The sequence below is a fragment of the Natator depressus genome, chromosome 14 (genome assembly GCF_965152275.1).
Source record: "Natator depressus isolate rNatDep1 chromosome 14, rNatDep2.hap1, whole genome shotgun sequence".
Taxonomy (NCBI): domain Eukaryota; kingdom Metazoa; phylum Chordata; order Testudines; family Cheloniidae; genus Natator; species Natator depressus.
Genome location: NC_134247.1, coordinates 47,050,839 through 47,072,409, shown reverse-complemented (window position 1 = coordinate 47,072,409; position 21,571 = coordinate 47,050,839). Strand labels below are relative to the sequence as shown.

Genomic DNA, 21,571 nt, shown 5'->3' with positions numbered 1-21,571 from the left:
GCTCCCCCACCTCTTCTCCCATCGTCCCCTGCTCCCCCCACCCCAACACTGCTCCCCACACCTCTTCTCCCATCATCCCCTGCTCCCCTGCCCCCTTCACTGCTCCCCCCACCTCTTCTCCCATCATCCTCTGCTCCCTTCGCCCCCTTCACTGCTCCCCCCACCTCTTCTCCCATCATCCCTCTGCTCCCCCCGCCCCTTCACTGTTCCCCCACCTCTTCTCCCATCATCCCCTGCTCCCCCACACCTCCACCCCCATCTACCCACACACAATCCTGCCATACCCACTCGCTGCCCCACATCCCGTCTCCATCCATGTTCTGCCCCCCATCCCTCCATGCCCTCCCCTACACATGCCCACCCACCCATTCCTCACTCACTGTCCCCCCCCACACTCCAAGCCCCCGTTCCTGCCCTCCATGCCCCCTCCCCCCACACCCCATTCCTGGTGCCCCCTCATCTGCCCCCTCCCCACTCCCCCCACACCCCATTCCTGCTCTCCCCACTCCCCTTCCCCATCCCCCCCACCTCATTCCTGCTGGCCCCCATCTGCCCCTTCCTCACTCCCCCCCACATCCCATACCTGCTCCCCCAACACCTGCCCCCTGCCCCCATCCCCACTCCCCCCCACCTGCCCCCTCCCCCCAGCCGTCCCCTGTCCCATCCCCACACCCCACTGCCCCATTCCTGCCCCCCAGCCGTCCCCTTCCCCATCCCCACTCCCCCACCACCCCATTCCTGCCCCCCAGCCGTCCCCTGCCCCATCCCCACTCCCCCACCACCCCATTCCTGCCCCCCAGCCCCTCTCACCTGTTTCTCGGAGCTCATCTTGCGGGGGTTGGCTCCGCTCGTCTCTTCTGCGAAGCAGCCGGGCGGGGGGGGGGGGGACTAGCGGCAGCAGCTGCAGCGTCACCGCCTCCCCCCCCGAACCGAGCTGGGACCCGGATCCCCCCCCCCGCCCCCAGAGCCCGAGCTGCCGAGACAGGGACCCGCCAGGCGGAGACACGAGGCGTGAACAACGCGTCCCCCGCCCCCGCCCCCCTGCCCCTCACTCCCACCCCGCAGCCCCCCCAGCCCTGCCGGAGCCCCTCACTCCCGACCCCCAGCCCCCTGCTCCCCTCACTCCCACCCCGCAGCCCCCCCAGCCCTGCCGGAGCCCCTCACTCCCGAGCCCCAGCCCCCTGCTCCCCTCACTCCCAACCCGCAGCCCCCCCCAGCCCTGCCAGGGCCCCTCACTTCCAACCCCCAGCCCCCTGCTCCCCTCACTCCCACCCCGCAGCCCTGCCGGAGCCCCTCACTCCCGACCCCCAGCCCCCTGCTCCCCTCACTCCCACCCCGCAGCCCCCCCCAGCCCTGCCGGAGCCCCTCACTCCCGACCCCCAGCCCCCTGCTCCCCTCACTCCCAACCCGCAGCCCCCCCCAGCCCTGCCGGGGCCCCTCACTTCCAACCCCCAGCCCCCACACAGCCCTCTCCGACCCGCAGCCTCCTGCTCCCTGGGGCCCCTCACTCCTGCCCCACAGCCCCCCCCCCCCGCAGCCCTACCAGGGTCCCCCACTCCCGACCCCCAGCCCCCTGCTCCCTCACTCCCACCCCGCAGCCCCCCCCCAGCCCTGAGGTCCCGGGTGCAGTGCAGCGTGTGAAAGTTGGGGGCTGGTTGTTTCACACCTGCAGGTGATGAACTGAGACCCACACAGCTCATGACACTGGTGGTTTGTGTCCTCGTATAGGGTTCCCCCGGCAATCAGGCCTGCCCCATTGCCCCAGGGTGGCTCTAGAGAGCAGCAGGGACCCTACACTAACGAACCGGGGGAGCACGGGACCATCGCTCCCCGATAACGAACTGGAAAGAGAGGGTCGGGGGGGGGTCACTGCACCCCTGGAAGGGGAGAGTCATGGGGGTCACTAGAAGGCACCCCCAGGAAAGGGAGGCTCGGGGGGTCCCTGGGGGCACCGCACCCCCAGAACAGTGGGATCAGGGGGGTCCCTAAGGGTGCTAGCGAAGGGGGCACTGCACCCCAGAAAGGGGAGGAAGAGGGGGTCAGTGGTAGGTACTGTATGGCCAGGAAGTGGGGGTTCTGAGGGGCACCACATCCCTGGGAAGGGGGCATTCGAGGGGGTCCCACACTCAGAGCTGACACCACAAAGCTACAAATGGCACCATGATTTTTAATTCATTTTCCGTCATCAGAAAATAAGTTAGATTTGTCTCCCCCCTTGCCTGTGTGAAGGGGGATGCTGCCCCCGCCCAGAGGGAACTCTGGGTAAGGAGGGGAGCGGGCACAGAAGGGGATTGTGGGTAGGATGGTAGAGGACGCATAGGGGATTCTGGGTAAGGAGCGAGCGGGCACAGAAGGGGATGTTGGGTAACGGGGGGCAGAGGGGGGTGGGTAAGGGGGCTGCAGAGGAGCGCGTGGCGGGGGGCCATCAGGGCTGCCCCTCCACATCCCCGCCCCCCGGGCTCTCCCCCAGCAGGCAGGCCAGCTGGTCCAGGACCCGGTGCAGGGCGCGGGCCAGGCGCCGGGCGTGGGTCTCGTGGCAGCAGTTGAAGGCCGTGATGGCGAAGTTGACGTGGGCGTCCAGCGGGTTGTAGCAGACCCCGTAGCCGTCCGGCACCTGCGGCCCGTAGACCATCAGGCAGTCGGAGCGCGAAGACACCTGGGGGGCGGAGGGGGAGGAGAGCGGGGGTGAGGGGGCAGCCACCCCAAGTCCCCTCCCCGCACCCGAACCCGAACCCCCACCGCTGATGACCTCCAGTGAGGGGGCAGGATGAGCCCACTGCAGCCCCCGGTGAAGGGACTCCCCCCCCCCACACCTGGGGGGCAGGGACCCATAGCTGCCTGGTGAGCAGCCATCAGTGGATGGCACCAGCACAGGGGGTAGCTGGTGCGGTCGGGGGAGTAGCTGGGGGGCAGGGGGATACGGACCTGCCTGGTAACCAGCAGGTAGCACGTGGTGATGGCGTAGGGGCGCTGTGGGGTGGGTAAGAGTTAGTTAGGGGGCACTGTGAGGCGGGTGAGGACTAGTTGGGGGGCACCATGGGGCAGGGGTTAGTCGGTGGGCGCTATGGGGGCCGTACCTGCCTGGTGAGCAGCCGGCAGTGCGTGGTGATGGCGTAGGGGTGCCGGGGGGGCGGGTGAGGGGTTCGTGGGGGGCGCTGGGGGGCCGTACCTGGCCGGTGAGCAGCCAGCAGTGCATGGCGATGGCATAGGGGCGCCGGGGGGCGGGTGAGGGGTTCGTCGGGGGGGCACCGGGGGGCGGGTGAGGGGTTCGTTGCGGGGCGGGTGAGGGGTTCGTGGGGGGCGCTGGGGGGCCGTACCTGGCCGGTGAGCAGCCGGCAGTGCGTGGCGATGGCGTACGGGCGCCGGGTGCGGGGTTCGTTGGGGGGCGCCGGGGGGCCGTACCTGGCCAGTGAGCAGCCAGCAATGCGTGGCGATGGCGTAGGGGAGCCGGGGGGCGGGTGAGGGGTTCGTTTGGGGGCGGGTGAGGGGTTCGTGGGGGGCGCTGGGAGGCTGTACCTGGCCAGTGAGCAGCCAGCAGTGCGTGGCGATGGCATAGGGGCGCCGGGGGGCAGGTGAGGGGTTCGTGGGGGGGCACCAGGGGGCGGGTGAGGGGTTCGTTGCGGGGCGGGTGAGGGGTTCGTGGGGGGCGCTGGGGGCCGTACCTGGCGGTGAGCAGCCGGCAGTGCGTGGCGATGGCATAGGGGCGCCGGGTGAGGGACTCGTTGGGGGGGCGCCGGGGGGCGGTGAGGGGTTCGTGGGGGGCGCCGGGGGGCCGTACCTGCCCGGTGAGCAGCCGGCAGTGCGTGGCGATGGCGTAGGGGAGCCGGGGGGCTGGTGAGGGGTTCGTTGCGGGGCGGGTGAGGGGTTCGTGGGGGGCCGTACCTGGCCGGTGAGCAGCCGGCAGTGCGTGGCGATGGCGTAGGGGCGCCGGGTGAGGGGCTCGTTGGGGGGGCATGGGGCAGGTCAGAGGTTTGTGGGGGGCGCCGGGGGGCCGTACCTGCCCGGTGAGCAGCCGGGAGTGCGTGGCGATGGCGTAGGGGCGCCAGGGGGTGCGGGTGAGGGGTTCATTGGGGGGGCGCCGGGGCGCCGTACCTGCCCGGTGAGCAGCCGGCAGTGCGTGGAGATGGCGTAGGGGCGCCGGGTGAGGGGCTCGTTGGGGGGCCATGGGGCAGGTCACAGGTTCGTGGGGGGCGCCGGGGGGCCGTACCTGCCCGGTGAGCAGCCGGCAGTGCGTGGAGATGGCGTAGGGGTGCCGGGTGAGGGGCTCGTTGGGGGGGCCAGGGGGCAGGTGAGGGGTTCGTGGGGGGGCACCAGGGGGCAGGTGAGGGGTTTGTTGCAGGGTGGGTGAGGGGTTCGTGGGGGGCCGTACCTGGCCGGTGAGCAGCCGGCAGTGCGTGGTGATGGCGTAGGGGCGCCGGGTGAGGGGCTCGTTGGGGGGGCCAGGGGGCAGGTCAGAGGTTCGTGGGGGGCGCCGGGGGGCCGTACCTGCCCAGTGAGCAGCCGGGAGTGCGTGGCGATGGCGTAGGGGCGCCAGGGGGTGCGGGTGAGGGGTTCATTGGGGGGCGCCGGGGGGGCGGGTGAGGGGTTCGTTGGGGGGCGCCGGGGGGCCGTACCTGCCCGGTGAGCAGCCGGCAGTGCGTGGAGATGGCGTAGGGGCGCCGGGTGAGGGGCTCGTTGGGGGGGCCAGGGGGCAGGTCACAGGTTCGTGGGGGGCGCCGGGGGGCCGTACCTGCCTGGTGAGCAGCCGGCAGTGCGTGGCGATGGCATAGGGGCGCCGGGGGACAGGTGAGGGGTTCGTGGGGGGGCACCAGGGGGCAGGTGAGGGGTTTGTTGCAAGGTGGGTGAGGGGTTCGTGGGGGGCCGTACCTGGCCGGTGAGCAGCCGGCAGTGTGTGGCGATGGCGTAGGGGCGCCGGTGAGGGGCTCGTTGGGGGGCCAGGGGGCAGGTCAGAGTTCATGGGGGGGCGCCGGGGGCCGTACCTGCCCGGTGAGCAGCCGGCAGTGCGTGGCGATGGCGTAGGGGCGCCGGGTGAGGGGCTCGTTGGGGGGCCAGGGGGCAGGTGAGAGGTTCATGGGGGGGCGCCGGGGGCCGTACCTGCCCGGTGAGCAGCCAGCAGTGCGTGGCGATGGCGTAGGGGCGCCGGGGGGCGGGTGAGGGGCTCATTGGGGGGGCCAGGGGGCAGGTGAGAGGTTCATGGGGGCGCCGGGGGCCGTACCTGCCCAGTGAGCAGCCAGGCAGTGCGTGGCGATGGCGTAGGGGCGCCGGGGCAGGTGAGGGGTTCGTGGGGGGGGCGCCGGGGGACGGGTGAGGGGTTCGTGGGGGGCGCCGGGGGCCGTACCTGCCCGGTGAGCAGCCGGCAGTGCGTGGCGATGGCGTAGGGGTACCGAGGCAGGTGAGGGGTTCGTGGGGGGGGGCCGGGGGGCGGGTGAGGGGTTCGTGGGGGGCGCCGGGGGCCGTACGTGCCCGGTGAGCAGCCGGCAGTGCGTGGCGATGGCGTAGGGGTACCGAGGCAGGTGAGGGGTTCGTGGGGGGGCGCCGGGGGGCGGGTGAGGGGTCGTGGGGGGCGCCGGGGGCCGTACCTGCCCGGTGAGCAGCCGGCAGTGCGTGGCGATGGCGTAGGCCGTGTCCATGAAGATCCCCGGCAGCCGCTGCCCGTCCCCGATGGCCGCCAGCTTCAGCCCCAGCAGGTGCCGGTCGATGCCCTGCCCCGGCCAGCACCTGGGGGAGAGGGTCACAGCCCGGACACCGGGGTCCCGGCCTCCCGCCACCCACCACCGGGAGAGAGGGTCCCAGCCCGGACGCCGGGGTCCCGGCCCTGCGGGGGATGGGGGTTTGTCTCACCTGTTCGGTCCTGGCGCTCTGAGACTCCACAGCCGCCTGCAGCAGGGACAGCGTCTCCTCGTCCTGGGGGGCCGGGGAGCCGGTCAGAATGGGGGGCGCTGGGGGCCAGGGGTACGGGCAGGTTGCGGAACGCAGGGGGCCGTGGGGGGGACAGGATACCTGCCTGTGGGGCTCAGTGGGCGGGCAGTGGGTGGATTGTGGGGGGCCGGTTACCTGTCCGCGGGGCGCAGGGGGGGTCGGGGGGGCCGGTTACCTGGCTGTGGGACACGGGGGTGGGACGTGGGGGGCCGGTTACCTGTCCGCAGGGGGGTCGGTTACCTGGCCGTGGGGCGTGTCCATGGCCCGCGCCAGGCGCAGCACCGGGGAGGCCGCGGGGGGGTGCAGGGGGGGGTCGGGGGTGCGGTTACCTGGCCGTGGGGCGTGTCCATGGCCCGTGCCAGGCGCAGCACTGGGGGGGGGCCGCGGGGGGGGTCAGGGGGGGCGGTTACCTGGCCGTGGGGCGTGTCCATGGCCGTGCCAGGCGCAGCACCGGGGGGCCGCGGGGGGGGGCCGGGGGGGGCGGTTACCTGGCCGTCGGGCGTGTCCATGGCCCGTGCCAGGCGCAGCACCGGGGGGGCCGCGGGGGGGGTGCAGGGGGGGTCAGGGGGGCGGTTACCTGGTCGTGGGGCGTGTCCATGGCCCATGCCAGGCGCAGCACCGGGGGGGCTGCGGGGGGGGTGCAGGGGGGGGGTCGGGGGGGCGGTTACCTGGCCATGGGGCGTGTCCATGGCCCGTGCCAGGCGCAGCACCGGGGGGGCCGTGGGGGAGGTGCAGGGGGGGGCCGGGGGGGGCGGTTACCTGGCCGTGGGGCGTGTCCATGGCCCGTGCCAGGCGCAGCACCGGGGGGGCCGCGGGGCGCACGGCGTCCGTCCGGCCCTGGTGGAAGCGCCGCAGGGACACCCACCTCGCTGGTGGCGCAGAGCGAGCCGTGGGTCCTGGGGGGAGACGGGGGTCAGCCCCACATGGCCCCCCCCCCCACTGCCCAGCCGCCCCCCAGCCTGGTCCCCCGGGGCCACTCCCATCCATGCTCCCAGCCCCGGGGGCCCCTCCTGCCCGTGCCCCCGGGGCCCCACCTGTAATAGGCCAGCTGCAGCGCCACCTGGAAGAGGGAGTCGGGGCGCAGCCCCCAGCGCTTGGGGAGCCCCTGCCCGAACCCCCGGTAGGTGAAACAGCTGATGTCCAGGTCCGTGATCAGGCTGGGGGGAGAGAGATGTTAGATGCGGGGCTGGGACTCTCCGCCCCCCCAATACCCCCACCCCACCCCTCTGCCCCATCCTGACCCCCCTGCTCCCAATAGCCCCCCACCGCTCCCCAACTTTCCCCTCCCCCTTTGAACCCCCATCCTCTCCCCGCACCGGGCCCCCCTGTTCCCCTGCCCCCCCCCCCCCCGGCTCTCACATGTCCAGGTTCTGTTTGGCTCGCTCGATGTCCCACTGGATCTCGGGGGTGATGTAGAAATACAGCTTGGGGGGCAGGGGGCAGGGGCGTCATGGGGCGCGCGCCGTGTCGGGGTCCTTGCTGCCGGAGACCCCAGGGTCAGATGGGAGGATCCCCCCAAAATCACCAGGCTGGGGGCACGACACTGCACCCCAAAAACAGCCTCCCCAGGTAGGATATTCTGCCCCTCCCCCCCCACAGCCCCCTCCCCTTCCCAAGGGGACAGTCCCGCCCCTTTCCCCACCCCCAGGCAGGAAGTCCCGCCCCTTTCCCCATTCCCAAAACAGGAAGTTCCGCTCCATGCGCTCACCAGCCTGCTCCAGCCCACAGAGGTGGTACAGGGGATCTCTCACCCCAATTCCACCTCCCCCCACATGCTTCCCACTTTGGGGTCCCCCCACTACAGGACAAAAATGGGGGATCTGGGGCTGCTGCTCCCTGAGAATGGGCCTCCAATTACCCCCCCACCAGTTCAGAGGCTCCCCAACACTGGTGTAATTTGGGGTACAGGGAATGCCATCCCATAGGGAAGAGTGAACCCCACACCACCATCTTGGGGAGCCCCAACATTGGCACAGTTGGGGTACTGTCTTGTGGGAAGATGAAACCCCCAAATCTCCTCCTCCTTTCCATTATAAGGGATCCCTAATTGAAAAGAATATTTGGGGGCTGCTTTATAGGGAGATGTGACCCCAAATCCTCTGTTTCTATTGGGTCCCCCCAGGCTGGCCCTGTGGGATTGATCAGGGGGTCACAGGTCTGGGGACACCCGAATGTCCTAGTTTAGGGGTTACCAGTAATCGAGGACATGGTCGATGATGGTGGCTATGGGGGCCCCGTCGGCCACGGCCTGTTCATACAGCACCCCGCAAACGCCATCCTCCCCCACAATGAACTGGGGGCAGGGAACAAGAGAGAGAAAGGCGGCGCATGAGGGTCAGGCCAGGTCCACAAGACAGGAAATCCCAGCCTCTCCCCTTCCACCCTAATCCCCAAACAGGAAGTCCTGCCTCTTTTCTTGCACAAAACAGGAAGTCCGCCTCCCTATACACAGTCCCACCCTTGCAGTCCAAACTAGAAAATCCACCTCCCTCTCTACATTTTCTTCAGCGCCCGCAAATTAGGAAGTCGAAGTCCCATCCCCACCCAGCACTCCAACACAGGAAGGTCCCGCCCCCTTGCTCCCAAAGCAGGAAGTCCCGCCCCCGCCTCACCTGCAGGGTCTTGTCGAACCAGCGGTTGCCGCTGTTGGAGTAGCTGCCGCCCCCGTGCAGCATCTGGGCGGCGACGCGGCTGGGGTAGCGCTCGTCCGACACCTTCAGCACCGGGGCGTCGAGGCAGACCGGTGAAGAGGCTGCGCTGGATGCACCGGGCCGACTCCCGGTTCAGCCGGTCTGGGGCGGGGTCACCGGACGGGTCAGCCCCTCCCCCAAGCAGGATTCGAACCCAGATCCTCCCTGCTTTGGGGTCCCGCCCTAGTTACACCCCATTCACTGCTGTCCCCTGGGCGACGGGGTCCACCTTTAGCCCCTTCCAAAGCAGGAAGTCCCGCCTCCTTTCCCCCTCCCCCGTTACATCTGGAGATATACCTGGAGCCCCAGCCAGGTCTCCCAGGCTCGGGCCCCCCCTCCACCTCTCATGAGGGTGCTGCAGGCCTGGCCCAGCTTTTGGGGTCCCCAGGACCCCCATACCTCTCACAAGGGTCCCCCATACCTCTCATGAGGGTGCTGTAGGCCTGCCCCCAGGTGTGCCGGTGGTCCCCAGTCAGCACCCCCAGCGGCTCCTTGTCCGTCTTCCACGACAGCCCCCGGACACGCTGCAGCTGCAGGTGCAGCTGGTCCACGGTGAGGGGGGTCCCATCGCTGTTGTACACCTCCAGCTGGAAAACTGGGGGCCGGGAGTCGGGTCAGCCCCCCAGCCCGACACAAACGCCCCATTTCCCCCACATACAGCTCAGAACCCCTCAGGAGTCAGCTTGCCCCACTCCCTACGTGGACACCCCCCAGTTGCCCCCACCCCGGGAACCCCAGACTCTGAGGGGAGGTGCGGGGGGGACAAACCTGGGCAGAGCGGGACTTGGGGGTGTCACTTGAGGGGGCTCTGGGGACGCGTTTCCCAGGGGATCCCAGGGCAGGGACAGTTCTGGGGGCCGGGTCAGGGGGCCCCGGGGGTACCTGGAAGTTGCGGACGACGGTGATGAAAGTGGGGGCCCGGCGCCCCGCGGGGGGCAGCAGGAGCCCGTCATGCTTGGGGCCAGGCAGGCGGCAGGAGGCGAAGAGGCGGCTGTATTGGGCCATGCACTGGGGGTGCCCCCCCCGGTACTCCACCAGCAGCGCCTGCCTGGGGGGGGGTACGTGAGACACACGGGGCAGAGCAACCCCCCCAGTTCCCCGCAGTCCCCCCCCAGTCCCGTCCCGCATAGCCCCCTCCCTCACCCCCAGGGCCCCCCCAGTCCTGTCCCACGTCGCCCCCTCCCTCACCCCCAGGGCTTCCCCCAGTCCCGCCCCCGCATTGCCCCCTCCCTCCCCCCAGGGCCCCCCAGTCCCGCCCCCGCATCGCCCCCTCCCTCACCCCCAGGGCCCCCCAGTCCCGCCCCCGCATCGCCCCCTCCCTCACCCCAAGAGCCTCCCCTACCGCCTGGGTCCCATATAGCCTCTCCCCTCCCCTCCCACCGAACTGATATTTAGTCCCCCAATAGAACCCCCCTTCCCCCAACCCTCCCCCGATGTGGGGGAGAGGGGGGTCGGGCACTTACTGATCAATCTTAGCCTTGAAATCCAGCACCCCTGCGATGAGCTTCGCTGCAAACCTGGGGGGGGGGGCGGGGGGGGGAGAGTCACAGATCCACCGGTGCCCCTCACTCCCGACCCGCAGCCCCCCTGCCAGCCCAGCCCTGGCCCCCCCCCCCACTTTGCTGGTGCCCCTCACTCCCGACCCGCAGCCCCCTACTAGCCCAGCCCTGGGCTCCGCCCCCTCCGCCCCGATACCCACCGGAGCTGCCCCCTCCAGTCGCTGTAGTCCTGTTTGGGGAGCACGACGGCCGGGCTGGAGTGGACGGTGAGGGGTAAGCGGCTCTCCAGATACGCGCTCTGCACCCACCAATCCGAGAGCTGGGGGTGGGGGGCGGGGAGGACAGACCAGGGTTAAAATCGGGGCTGGGGGTTATGGAGCCTTTGACCTGAGCTCCCCCTGTAGCTCCTCCCCCCAGGCTGAGACCTGGCACAACCTCATTGCACTGATGGGGGTGAGCAGCATCACCAGCAGGGAGCCACTGTCCCGTCCCAGCCAGGTCCCTCCCCATCCTCTTCCCCCTGGGTCTCCTGCCCCGGATGCCGGGGTTCACCATCCCCCCCGTGTTCCCTGCAAAAAGCTCCAGGGACCCTCACAGGACTCCTGGGTTCCCCCACCTTTCACCCCTCCCCCCAAACTCCTGGGTTCTGCCTGCTCCCAGCCCTGCCCAGGACTCCTGGGTTCCCCACCCAGCTCCCTAACCCCCGGACTCCTGGGTTCCCCCCAGCTCTACCCAGTTCTCCATGCGGGCGGCTCTGCGCTCCAGCTGGGCCTGCAGCCGCTCCCCCTCCCCGCCGGGCGCCCCGAACTCCTGCACCAGCTGCCGGGTTTCCTCCAGCTCCTCGGGCGTGACCAGCACCTCCAGCGAGCGCAGGTACCGCTCCAGCGTCTGGGCCAGCGGGGGCACGGGCTGCCGGGGCAGCGGGAAGGACGAGGCCAGGCCTCGCGCGGGGGGCCGCTGCAGGGACAGGAAAGGCTCGAAGGCGCCAAGGGCGACGGGCCACCCGCTGCCCGGGGGCAAATGCAGCTGCCCCCAAAGCTGCAACTGGGAAGTCTCAAATGCACCAGCTGGAACCTGGCAACCCGCAGCCCCCGGGGCTCCCCCTGGCCGGGCCGGCCGGCCCCCCCCCCCCCCGGGGCTCCCCTGGCCCGGCCGGCCCCCCGCCGCCCCCCCCCCCCGGGGCTCCCCCTGGCCGGGCCGGCCGGCCCCCCCCCCCCGGGGCTCCCCCTGGCCGGGCCGGCCGGCCCCCCCCCCCCGGGGCTCCCCCTGGCCGGGCCGGCCGGCCCCCCCCCCCCGGGGCTCCCCCTGGCCGCCCGCTCGCTAAGTGGGGGGTGCCGCGACCCTCTACCTCAACGGGGGGGCTGCAAAAGCAGCGAGGGACCCCGGCCAGCTGCAGCCGCCGGCCGGGGGGTCCCCGCCACCGCGAACCTGCCATTGGGACCGCTGCCAAGTTGGGGGTCCCACTCCCAAAGCGGCCAGTGCAACAGCCCCCCCGCCCCCCCCCGGACCCAAGTCGCGGGCGTCAAGGCTGCGGCAAACCCCGGGCGGTGGCCGCTCCGCAAAAGCGCCCGCAGGGGCCCCGCAAAAGGGCCGCACGCGCCCCCTGCCGCAAACGCAACATCCCGCGCTCGCAAAACCACCCCCCCCCCCGCGAGCGGGGCACGTGCAGCCAGAGTCACACCCGGGCGAGGGGGCCACGCGGCCCGGGGTGGGGGCCTCCCCCCCGCAGTCTGGCTGCGAGGGCCCCCGCGCTGCAAAGCTGGGACCCACCCGGGGGGGGGGCTTTGCACCCCCGCGCGGCCCCTTTGCAAAGGCCCCCGCCCCGCCCGCAGGTTTGCAGCCCAGCCGCTGTTTGCAGCGGGGCCCCCCCCGCCGCCCCCGCCCACTCACCGGGGCGCGCGAAGCCGGGGCTCGCCCGCGGCCCCAGGGCTGCAGGAGGAACCTCCAGCGCCCCATGCCCGGGCCGGGGGGGCGGCAAAGGGCCCCGCTGCTCGGCCGGGCGGGGTGGGGCCCTGACCCGGCTGCAATCCGCGGGCAGGAAGCCGACGCCGCTGCGGGGCCTGTTTGCGGGGGGGGGCCGGCAGGAGGCGCTGCTGCAAAGACCCTCCCGAGCGCCCCTCCCCCAACACAGCCCTCAACGGGGGGAGGGCGGGGCACCAGGACGCCTGGGTTCTCTCCCCAGCTGAGGGAGAGGAGGGGCAGCTAGTGGGTTGGGGCGGGGGGCTGGGAGCCAGGACACCTGGGTTCTCTCTCCAGCTCGGCCGCAGACCGTCTTTGGGACTTTGGGCCAATCACGGCATCACTCCCTGCCTCAGTTTCCCCAAGTGGGGCTAATGATCGTTCCTGTGTCTAGTGAGACTGAGAGCTCCTGGGCTCGGGGGACCAGCTCTCACTGAGTCACAGCCCGGCGCGACAGGGCCCTGATCCCGGCCTGGGTCTGGGCAGCGCCCGGCGCGACGGGGCCCTGATCCCGGCCAGAGTCTGTACAGCACCCGGCGCGACGGGGCCCTGATCCCGGCCTGGGTCTGGGCAGCGCCCGGCGCAACGGGGCCCTGATCCCGGCCTGGGTCTGGGCAGCGCCCGGCGCGACGGGGCCCTGATCCCGGCCAGAGTCTGTGCAGCGCCCGGCGCAACAGGGCCCTGATCTCAGCCCGGGTCTGGGCAGCACCTGGCGTGACAGGGCCCTGATCTTGGTCGTGGTCTGTGCAGCGTCCAGTGCAACGGGGCCCTGATCCCAGCCAGAGTCTGGGCAGCGCCCGGCGCGATGGGGCCCTGATCCCAGCCAGAGTCTGTACAGCACCCGGCGCGACGGGGCCCTGATCTTGGCTGGGGTCTGGGCAGCGCCCGGCGTGACGGGGCCCTGATCCCAGCCAGAGTCTGTGCAGCGCCCGGTGTGACGGGGCCCTGATCTCGGCCAGGGTCTGTGCAGTGCCCGGCACGACGGGGGCCTGATTTTGGCCAGTGCTCCCATTATGATCCTAGGACTGAGCCAGTGGAATTTCTGTTCCCCTTTTCTCGGGCCTTGGAAAGGAACCAGACTCAGGTTTTCGCTCCGTGACACCCTGGAAAGGTTGACGCGGCTCCTGGAAAGTCCCAGCCAGGCCTCGACCCTTCGTCTCAGCCTCTTCCCCGAGCTCTCACTGGTCATGGGTGCGTCCAGAGCCGGTTCATGCTTTCCACTGGCGGTTTGTGTCATGGGGTTAGCATGGGGTGAGCGTCAGTAAACCCCACTCCCCTCCCAGCACCAGGGAGAGAACCCAGGAGTCCTGGTGCCGAGCCCCCACCTGCTCTAACACCAGCCCGCACTCCCCTCTCAGGGCACTTGACACATTTGAGTGACTGTCTGAGGAAAAAGAACAAGAGGACTTGTGGCACCTTAGAGACTAACCAATTTATTTGAGCATGAGCTTCGTGAGCATCCGATGAAGTGAGCCGTAGCCCACGAAAGCTTACGCTCAACTAAATGTGTTAGTCCCTAAGGTGTCACGAGTCCTCCTGTTCTTTTTGCGGGTACAGACTAACACAGCTGCTATTCTGAAGTCTGAGGAAGTTTCTGATCTGGTGTGGAGCCCGGTTCCCCTTTGCGATTCTGGTCCCAGTCGGAGGGAAATGAAACCCAGCTGGTGGTGAAGATCTGGCTGGAAAAGCCACAGCGGGGCTGGGTCAGACCAGACCAGAGCCGGCCAGCCCCCCGGAGCGCTGCCCGGAGAGGTAAGGACCGGCCCAGGCCTATTATTGGGCTAATGGTCGTTAATATCTGTTCACTGACTCACCTTTGTATTTTCGCTACCTCGCGATTAACGAACCGAGCTCAGAGTTAGCAGGGTTCCCAGGCACATATCGGCGCAGCCCTCGGAATTCATACAACTCTCTCTGAGCAAACGATCTCTCCTGACTGCTCACCAGCAGCGCTGTGTTTCGTACTATCTGATTATTTCGCTGATAAATACAGCGGTGTATGCATGGGGTCGTTGGACAGGCCCAGACTCCCTCTGATCCTGAATAGACGTGGTGAGATCGAGCGTTGTGTTCCTAGGTAGGGTCTAGAGCTCTGAGCTGGTCGGGCAGAAAGACTTATTAGCGTTTCTTCATCAAACTCTATTTTATTATCATCATCGTTAACGTATCGGATGAGTCGTTAATGCGGCGTTTTCCTCCGACTCGTTTGCATCGATCTGGGGGTCTCTCTGTTCTGCACAGAGCCGGCGAGTTCTTCCCTTCTCTCCTGGCCCTGGTCGTGCGGCGGCCGACTCGGTGGTTGTCTCGGAAAGGGAACCGTCGGCCATCCGTCCTCTTCTGCTTGAGTCGACGCATCGGTTCACTCGATACACGCGTGTGCCGTAGTTAATGAGGCTTTTTCATCAGGCCTTTCAATGCCCCTGGGCATTGATTGCTGGACACAAAGAGTCATGAATAGGTCTTGGTTTCCGCGGCCTCGGCTCCGTTTCATTGCCCAGGCGCTGATGGGTGGTGATTGCGCCGGGTGCGTAGCCGTCGTATGCCGTTCCCGTGCGATTTGCTGCGTTTGTGTTGATACCGGAGGGTTGGTTCGACCCGGCAGCTGCCGGTGCGTCAGCCCCTGTGTTGTGATGGGTCCTGTGACTCTGGCCGGGGGCCGACCCGGTCATCGCGCCGCCGGGTGCCCGGCGGGGCCACGTCTTTTGGACCAATGTGGCGTTCCTCTGGAGGCCCCGCACGGGCCCCGCACGGGCAGCCGGCTGGCCTGAGTCTTAGGTGATTCTCGCACCGGGTGACCAGACAGCAAGTGTACAAAATCGGGACGCGGGTGGGGGGCAAGAGGAGCCTATATAAGAAAAGCCCCCAAAATCTGGACTGTCCCTTTCAAATCGGGACAGCTGATCACCCTGGTCTCGCAGGGCCCCTGACACTCCACGGCTTTGACTGGGTCCCGCCCCGTTACCGCTCGGGAGAGGGCACGAAACGAATGCGGGAGTCCATGGCGGGAGGGCCCGGCTCGTGTCCCGGCCGCGTTAGTTCAGGGGTTCTCCCGGGGGGGGCTGTGATCCCCCCATTGTGCCCAGCGATTTCTCAGCCTGCAGGGCAGAGGGGCTGGAACTAGGGGGGCTGGGGGGCGGACGCACCCCCAGCTTGACAGGGTTTCCATCCTCCCCTGGGGTCCGGCTTGGTTCAGTGGCTCTCGGCCCCCCACGGTACCCACACAGCTAAGCCCCCTGCTCCGGGCCGGCTCCACAGGGCTCTGCCCAGGGCAAGTTCCGGCTTTTCCCGGGTTTCCCCTTCTCCTTCCCGGCCTCTCCAGCGGCCCTTGACAAGCCCTTCCCCGGCGCCCAGTGTTTGCCCTGCAAACGGGCTCGCGTGCCAGCCGGCTCCTGGAGAGCGGGCCGGGAGCCAGGATGCCTGGGTTCTCTCCCAGCTCTGGGCGGGGGGCTGGGACCCAGGACTCCTGGGTTCTCTCTTGGCTCTGGGAGGGGGCGCCGGGAGCCAGGACGCCTGGGTTCTCTCCCAGCTCTGGGGGGGGGGGCTGGGACCCAGGACTCCTGGGTTCTCTCTTGGCTCTGGGAGGGGGCGCCGGGAGCCAGGACACCTGGGTTCTCTCCAGGCTCTGGGAGGGGACTGCGGGCTAGTGTATTAGAGTGGGGGTGGGGCTCGGAGCCAGGACCCCTGGGTTCTTTCTTTCCCCAGCTGGGTGGGGCAGGCTGTAAGCCAGGACTCCTGGGTTTTTTCTCTCCCCAGCTCTGGGAGGGGAGTGGGGGCTAGTGGGTTAGAGCAGGGGGGCTGGGAGCCAGGACTCCTGGGTTCTCTGCCAGCTCCGGCTGGGGGCATCCAGGGCGGGGGGGCCGTGGAATTCTCAGACATCCGTTGCTAGGGAAGCCTGCGCGGTTGCCGGGGCCGACTTCCGGAACTGACGCGGGGGGGGCCGCGGGAAGTAAACAAGGGACCGGCCGGATCGCGGGGTGAGATCCGCCCCCAGGCCTTGGGGGAGGGGCCGCCGCTGTGCATTCAAGGGGGGGGCGGGGAGAAGACCCAGGCGTCCTGGCCCCTGAAAGAGGGAGGGGCTGAAATCCCCCCCGGGGTACGGGGGATTTTGGGGTCATCCCCGGAGCCCCCGGGTGCATTACAGGGGACCTGGGGGGGGACCCGGCTGGCTGCAGGGGGGCAAAGCGGGGGGGCACAGAGGCGGGGGGGCTAGAAACTTTGCAGTGGGGGTGACCCTCAAAGGGCCCCCTTCCCCATAGCGGGGGGGCTGAGAAAGGGGGTGAACTGACCTGCATTGCACCCCCATTGGGAGCTGGACTCCTGGGTCCCACCCCGGCGCGGGGAGGGCGGAAATGGGGGGGTCTAGTGGTTCGGGGGTGGGGCTGGGAGCTCGGACGCCTGGGTTCTCTCCCAGCTCTGGGAGGGGAGAGGGGGCTGGTGGGTTAGAGCAGCGGGGGCTGGGAGCCCGGACGCCTGGGTTCTCTCCCCCCTGCTTGCGAAACGGGGGTGCAGTGGAGGGGGAGGTGAATTTGGGGGGGTGCACCTTAAACTGTCTCTCTCTCCTGCCCAGACCCCCCTGCGCCTTGGTGGGATTCCAGGACGATGAGCCGACCCCAGAGGATCTGGGGGGCGCTGGCCCCCCTCTTCCTCCTCCTCCCCCTCGGCGCCGCCTACAAGCCGGTCGTGGTCGTGCACGGCCTTTTCGACAGCCCCTCGGATTTCAGCCCGCTGCTGCACTTCATCAACCAGGTCCGCCGGACGCCTGGGTCCCCACCCCGGACGCCTGGGTCTCTCCCCGGCTCGGGGGGGGGGGAAGTGGGGGCTGGTGGTTAGAGCAGGGGGGGCTGGGAGCCAGGACTCCTGGGTTCTCTCCCAGCTGTGGGCGGGACAGGGGCAGATGAGCAGAGGGTGGATTTCGCCAGCCCCAGCCCAGCTGACTCAGGGCCCTGGAGCAAAACAAGCAGGTAGAAAACAACCCAGAGACACCCTTGGCGTGACGGGAACGTGGGCAGTGGGGTGTAGTAGTTAGACCAGATATTCAGCACTCCTGGGTTCTCTCCCCGGCTCTGGGAGGGGAGTGGGGTCTGGTGGGTTAGAGGAAGGAGGCGCTGGGAGCCAGGACTCCTGGGGTTCTCTCCCGGCTCCACTCTGGGGGCTCGGATGCCTGGGTTCCATTCCCCACGTACTGTGTGACCTCAGGCACATCCTTCCTCGATCCCTGCCTCAGTTTCCCTCCTGTAGCACAGACTGGGCCTGGCAGGTGGCTTGAGTCTGTCTGAGTGCAAAGTTTGTTTTAAACTCTGAAGATAAATGCCAAGTGAAATCAGTTCTCTCCAATCACCACCCACGCAGGAATCAACAGAGCTGTGGGGGGAGCCCAGGGCTGGGCTGGCCGGGGGCTGGGGGTCGGGAGTGAGGGGCACCAGCCGGGCCAGGGGCTGCGGGTCGGGAGTGAGGGGCACCGGCCGGGCCGGGGGCTGTGGGTCGGGAGTGAGGGGCACCGGCCGGGCTGGGGGCAGGGCTGGGCTGGCTGGGCTCTTACCCGTCTCCCCCTGGCACAGACCCACCCGGGCACCAACGTGACGGTCGTGGATCTCTTTGACCACAGCCAGAGTCTGAAGCCGCTCTGGGTGCAGGTGGAGGGTTTCCGACGGGCCATTTCGCCCATCATGCAGAACGCGGCCAACGGGGTGCATCTCATCTGCTACTCGCAGGGTACGTCCGGCCCCAGGGGCCCGGGTACCCACCCAGGCTGGGAGAGCCGGGGCTGCGGGTCGGGAGTGAGGGGCACCGGGGAGCCGGGGGGCTGCGGGTCGGGAGTGAGGGGCACCGGCTGGGCCGGGGGGCTGCGGGTCAGGAGTGAGGGGCACTGGGGAGCTGGGGGGCTGCGGGTCAGGAGTGAGGGGCACCGGCCAGGCCGGGGGGCTGCGGGTCAGGAGTGAGGGGCACCGGCCAGGCCGGGGGGCTGCGGGTCAGGAGTGAGGGGCACCGGCCAGGCCGGGGGGCTGTGGGTAACGAGTGAGGGGCACCGGCCGGGCCGGGGGGCTGCGGGTCGGGAGTGAGGGGCACCGGGGAGCCGGGGGGCTGCGGGTCGGGAGTGAGGGGCACCGGCCGGGCCGGGGGGCTGCGGGTCGGGAGTGAGGGGCACCGGCCGGGCCGGGGGGCTGCGGGTCGGGAGTGAGGGGCACCGGCCGGGCCGGGGGGCTGCGGGTCGGGAGTGAGGGGCACCGGCCGGGCCGGGGGGCTGCGGGTCGGGAGTGAGGGGCACCGGCCGGGACGGGGGGCTGTGGGTCGGGAGTGAGGGGCACCGGGGAGCCGGGGGGCTGTGGGTCGGGAGTGAGGGGCACCGGCGGAGCTGGGGGCTGAGCGGGGGTCTGGCTTTGGTGCCTCCCCCTGCTGCTCACCGTCGGAATTGCACTCTGCCCCCTGAGGCCGACCTGGACCCAGGCGAAGGGGGCAGGTTTTGTTTGTCTCCCCCAGTGGTGGTAGGGGGATGTGCAGGGTTCTCCCCCCCCCCCACCAGCATCAGAGCGACCCCCCGCATTTCTCCCTCTCCCTAGGGGGGCTCATCTGCCGAGCTCTGCTCTCCACGATGCCTGATCACAACGTCGACACCTTCATCTCTCTGTCCGCCCCCCAGATGGGGCAGTACGGCGGTGAGGGGCACGGGGGGGGGCTGCGGGTCGGGAGTGAGGGGCACTGGGGGGGGGCTGGGGGTCGGCAGTGAGGGGGCCGGGGGGGCTGGGGGTCGGCAGTGAGGGGGCCGGGGGGGCCAAGGCCCGTCTGACTCCTGCCCCCTGCAGACACCCGGTACCTGCGCTGGCTCTTCCCCCGGTACGTGAAGTCCAACCTCTTCCGGTTCTGTTACACCCGCCTGGGCCAGGACGTCTCCATCTGCAACTACTGGAATGGTGAGGCGGGGGCAGGCGGGGCATGGGCCGGGGGGGCCTCGGGCCCCTCCCCAGGCTCTGACCCCCCCCCTCCTGCCTTCCAGACCCACATCACCGGGACCTTTATCTCAACACCAGCAACTTCCTCGCCCTGCTCAACAGTGAAAGGGTTAATCCCAACGCCACAGGTAAGGGAGGGCGCCCCTCGCTCCCGACCCGCAGCCCCCCGGCCCCCCCGGCGCCCCTCGCTCCCAACCCGCAGCCCCCCGGCCCCCCCGGCGCCCCTCGCTCCCGACCCGCAGCCCGCCGGCCCCCCCGGCGCCCCTCGCTCCCGACCCGCAGCCCCCCGGCCCCCCCGGCGCCCCTCGCTCCCGACCCGCAGCCCGCCGGCCCCCCCGGCGCCCCTCGCTCCCGACCCGCAGCCCGCCGGCCCCCCCGGCGCCCCTCGCTCCCGACCCGCAGCCCCCCCGGCGCCCCTCGCTCCCGACCCGCGGCCCCCCGGCGCCCCTCGCTCCCGACCCGCAGGCCCCCCGGCCCCCCCGGCGCCCCTCGCTCCCGACCCGCAGCCCCCCCGGCCCCCCCGGCGCCCCTCGCTCCCGACCCGCAGCCCCCCCGGCCCCCCCGGCGCCCCTCGCTCCCGACCCCCAGCCCCCCGGCCCCCCCGGCACCCCTCGCTCCCGACCCGCAGCCCCCCAGCCCCCCGGCGCCCCTCGCTCCCGACCCCCGGCCCCCCCGGCGCCCCTCGCTCCCGACCCGCAGCCCCCCGGCCCCCCCGGCGCCCCTCGCTCCCGACCCGCGGCCCCCCGGCGCCCCTCGCTCCCGACCCGCGGCCCCCCAGCCCTCCGGCGCCCCTCGCTCCCGACCCGCAGCCCCCTGTTTCTCTAGGCTGGTCCTTGCAGGGTGGGGCATTCGCAGCTGGGGTCCCCTTACCCCCCATAACTCCCCTCCCCATGCCCCCAGCCTGGAAGAGGAATCTCGTGCGGATCCAGAAGCTGGTTCTGGTCGGGGGCCCAGACGACGGGGTCATCATGCCCTGGCAGTCCAGGTGAACGAGCCGGGGGGAGATCGGGGGCCCTGGGAGCGTTGCTGTGGGGGCCAGGGATGATTTATGGGGGCCATAGAAAGGGGGCACTGGAAGTTGGGGGGGTGAATTTGGGGGGCCTGTGGGGGGCTGTCCTAGGAGGTGGGAGGGTTCACAGCTGGGCTGTGGTGGGAGGGGTGGGGTGCAGAGGGGGAGGGGATATGATGAGGTTTGGGGGCTGGCGCAAGATTCGGGGGGCCAGGAGAAGCTGCAGTTAGGGGGGACCCCCAGTGGGGGAGATTTGGGGTACTGGGGAGGGTGCCAGGTGCTGGGGGGTAACAGAAATTGGGGGCCAGCCCAGGGCTGGGTCTGCAGCTCTCTGCAACCTGGGCACCCCCCAATAAATGACCCATCAGTAACCCACCCTCATTCCCCCCCCAAACAGCCTCTTCGCTTTCTACAACCTCAACGAGACGGTGATGGACATGGAGCAGCAGCTGGTGAGGCCTGGGAGGGGAGTGGGGGCTGGTGGGTTAGAGCCGGGGGGGCGCTGGGAGCCAGGACTCCTGGGTTCTCTCCCCGGCTGTGGGAGGGGAGCAGGGGCTGGTGGGTTAGAGCAGGGGGGGCTGGGAGCCAGGACTCCTGGGTTCTCTCCCTGGGTGTGGGAGGGGAGTGGGGGCTGGTGGGTTAGAGCCGGGGGGCGCTGGGAGCCAGGACTCCTGGGTTCTCTCCCCAGCTGTGGGAGGGGCGTGGGGGCTGGTGGGTTAGAGCAGGGGGTGCTGGGAGCCAGGACTCCTGCGTTCTCGTGTCTTGGGCCCTGATGCACAGCGGGACAGGGTCGGGGAGTGGCGCTGGAGGGGGCAGAGGGGCTGGAGGGGGCGGGGGGGCTCTCTATCTGTATTAGGCTGTCTGACTCTCGCCTGTCTCTGATTTCCCCCCAGGTTTACCTGCAGGACAGCTTCGGGCTGAAGACGCTGGATGCCCGCGGTGCCATCGCCCGGTGCCTGGTGCCCGGGGTGCCCCACACGGCCTGGCACTCCAACCGCACCGTCTACGAGGCCTGCCTGGCCCCCTGGCTCTCCTAGCCCGGGGGGACGGGGGGCACCTGCCTTTTGAATTGCAACCCTCCAGGCCACACCACCCCGTTTGGGTGTTTGGAGCAGGAGGTTTCCTCGGGGAGGCTCCGGGGGGCTGGAATTGCGGGGGAGCCTGGGAATGGGACGTTGGGAAGGTGGGGTCCTGGGGGGGGGGCTGGGGTCCTTTTCCCGGTCAGAAAATGATTGTAAAAGATTTGGGGGGTGACGGGGTTTGAACCGGCCCGTAGTTCATGTCATGGCTGCCTGGTTGCAGGGGGGCTGCCCTGGGAGGGCTCAGTTTGGGGGTGCCCCAGCCCCCCCAGCCAGGCAGGTTCCAGTATTAACCCTTTCGTGCCTGGCACAAGGGGGCCAACCGAGCTGCCATGTTCGTGTGGGACTCAGGGATTTCGGGGGGGCTTCAGAGCTCCGCTGTTGTACCCCCAAAACCAGACCCAACCCCGTCTTAGCTCAGGGGATGGGGAGGGAGTGGATCCCCAAAAGGGGGAATATTGGGGTACTT

General features: G+C 69.9%; 1 protein-coding gene and 1 pseudogene across 2 annotated transcripts; one reads left to right on the top strand and one right to left on the bottom strand.

Moving 5' to 3' along the window:
* Positions 1–2,158: 2,158 nt before the first annotated feature.
* LOC141998106 (carnitine O-acetyltransferase-like) lies at positions 2,159–11,562 on the bottom strand (annotated as a pseudogene).
* A 2,019-nt stretch (positions 11,563–13,581) lies between these two features.
* PPT2 (palmitoyl-protein thioesterase 2) lies at positions 13,582–21,184 on the top strand. Of its 2 annotated transcripts, none has more exons than XM_074970869.1 (9): positions 13,582–13,819; positions 16,635–16,813; positions 17,626–17,779; positions 18,625–18,720; positions 18,868–18,975; positions 19,059–19,142; positions 19,915–19,999; positions 20,421–20,475; positions 20,917–21,184. In XM_074970869.1, exons 2-9 carry the CDS (start codon positions 16,667–16,669, stop codon positions 21,058–21,060), a joined length of 873 nt encoding a protein of 290 aa, XP_074826970.1. In that variant the 5' UTR covers positions 13,582–13,819; positions 16,635–16,666; the 3' UTR covers positions 21,061–21,184. The 2 variants fall into 2 exon arrangements, with proteins under 2 accessions (XP_074826970.1, XP_074826969.1); XM_074970868.1 differs by lacking the exon at positions 13,582–13,819 and adding an exon at positions 15,985–16,041.
* The last annotated feature ends 387 nt before the right edge of the window (positions 21,185–21,571 follow it).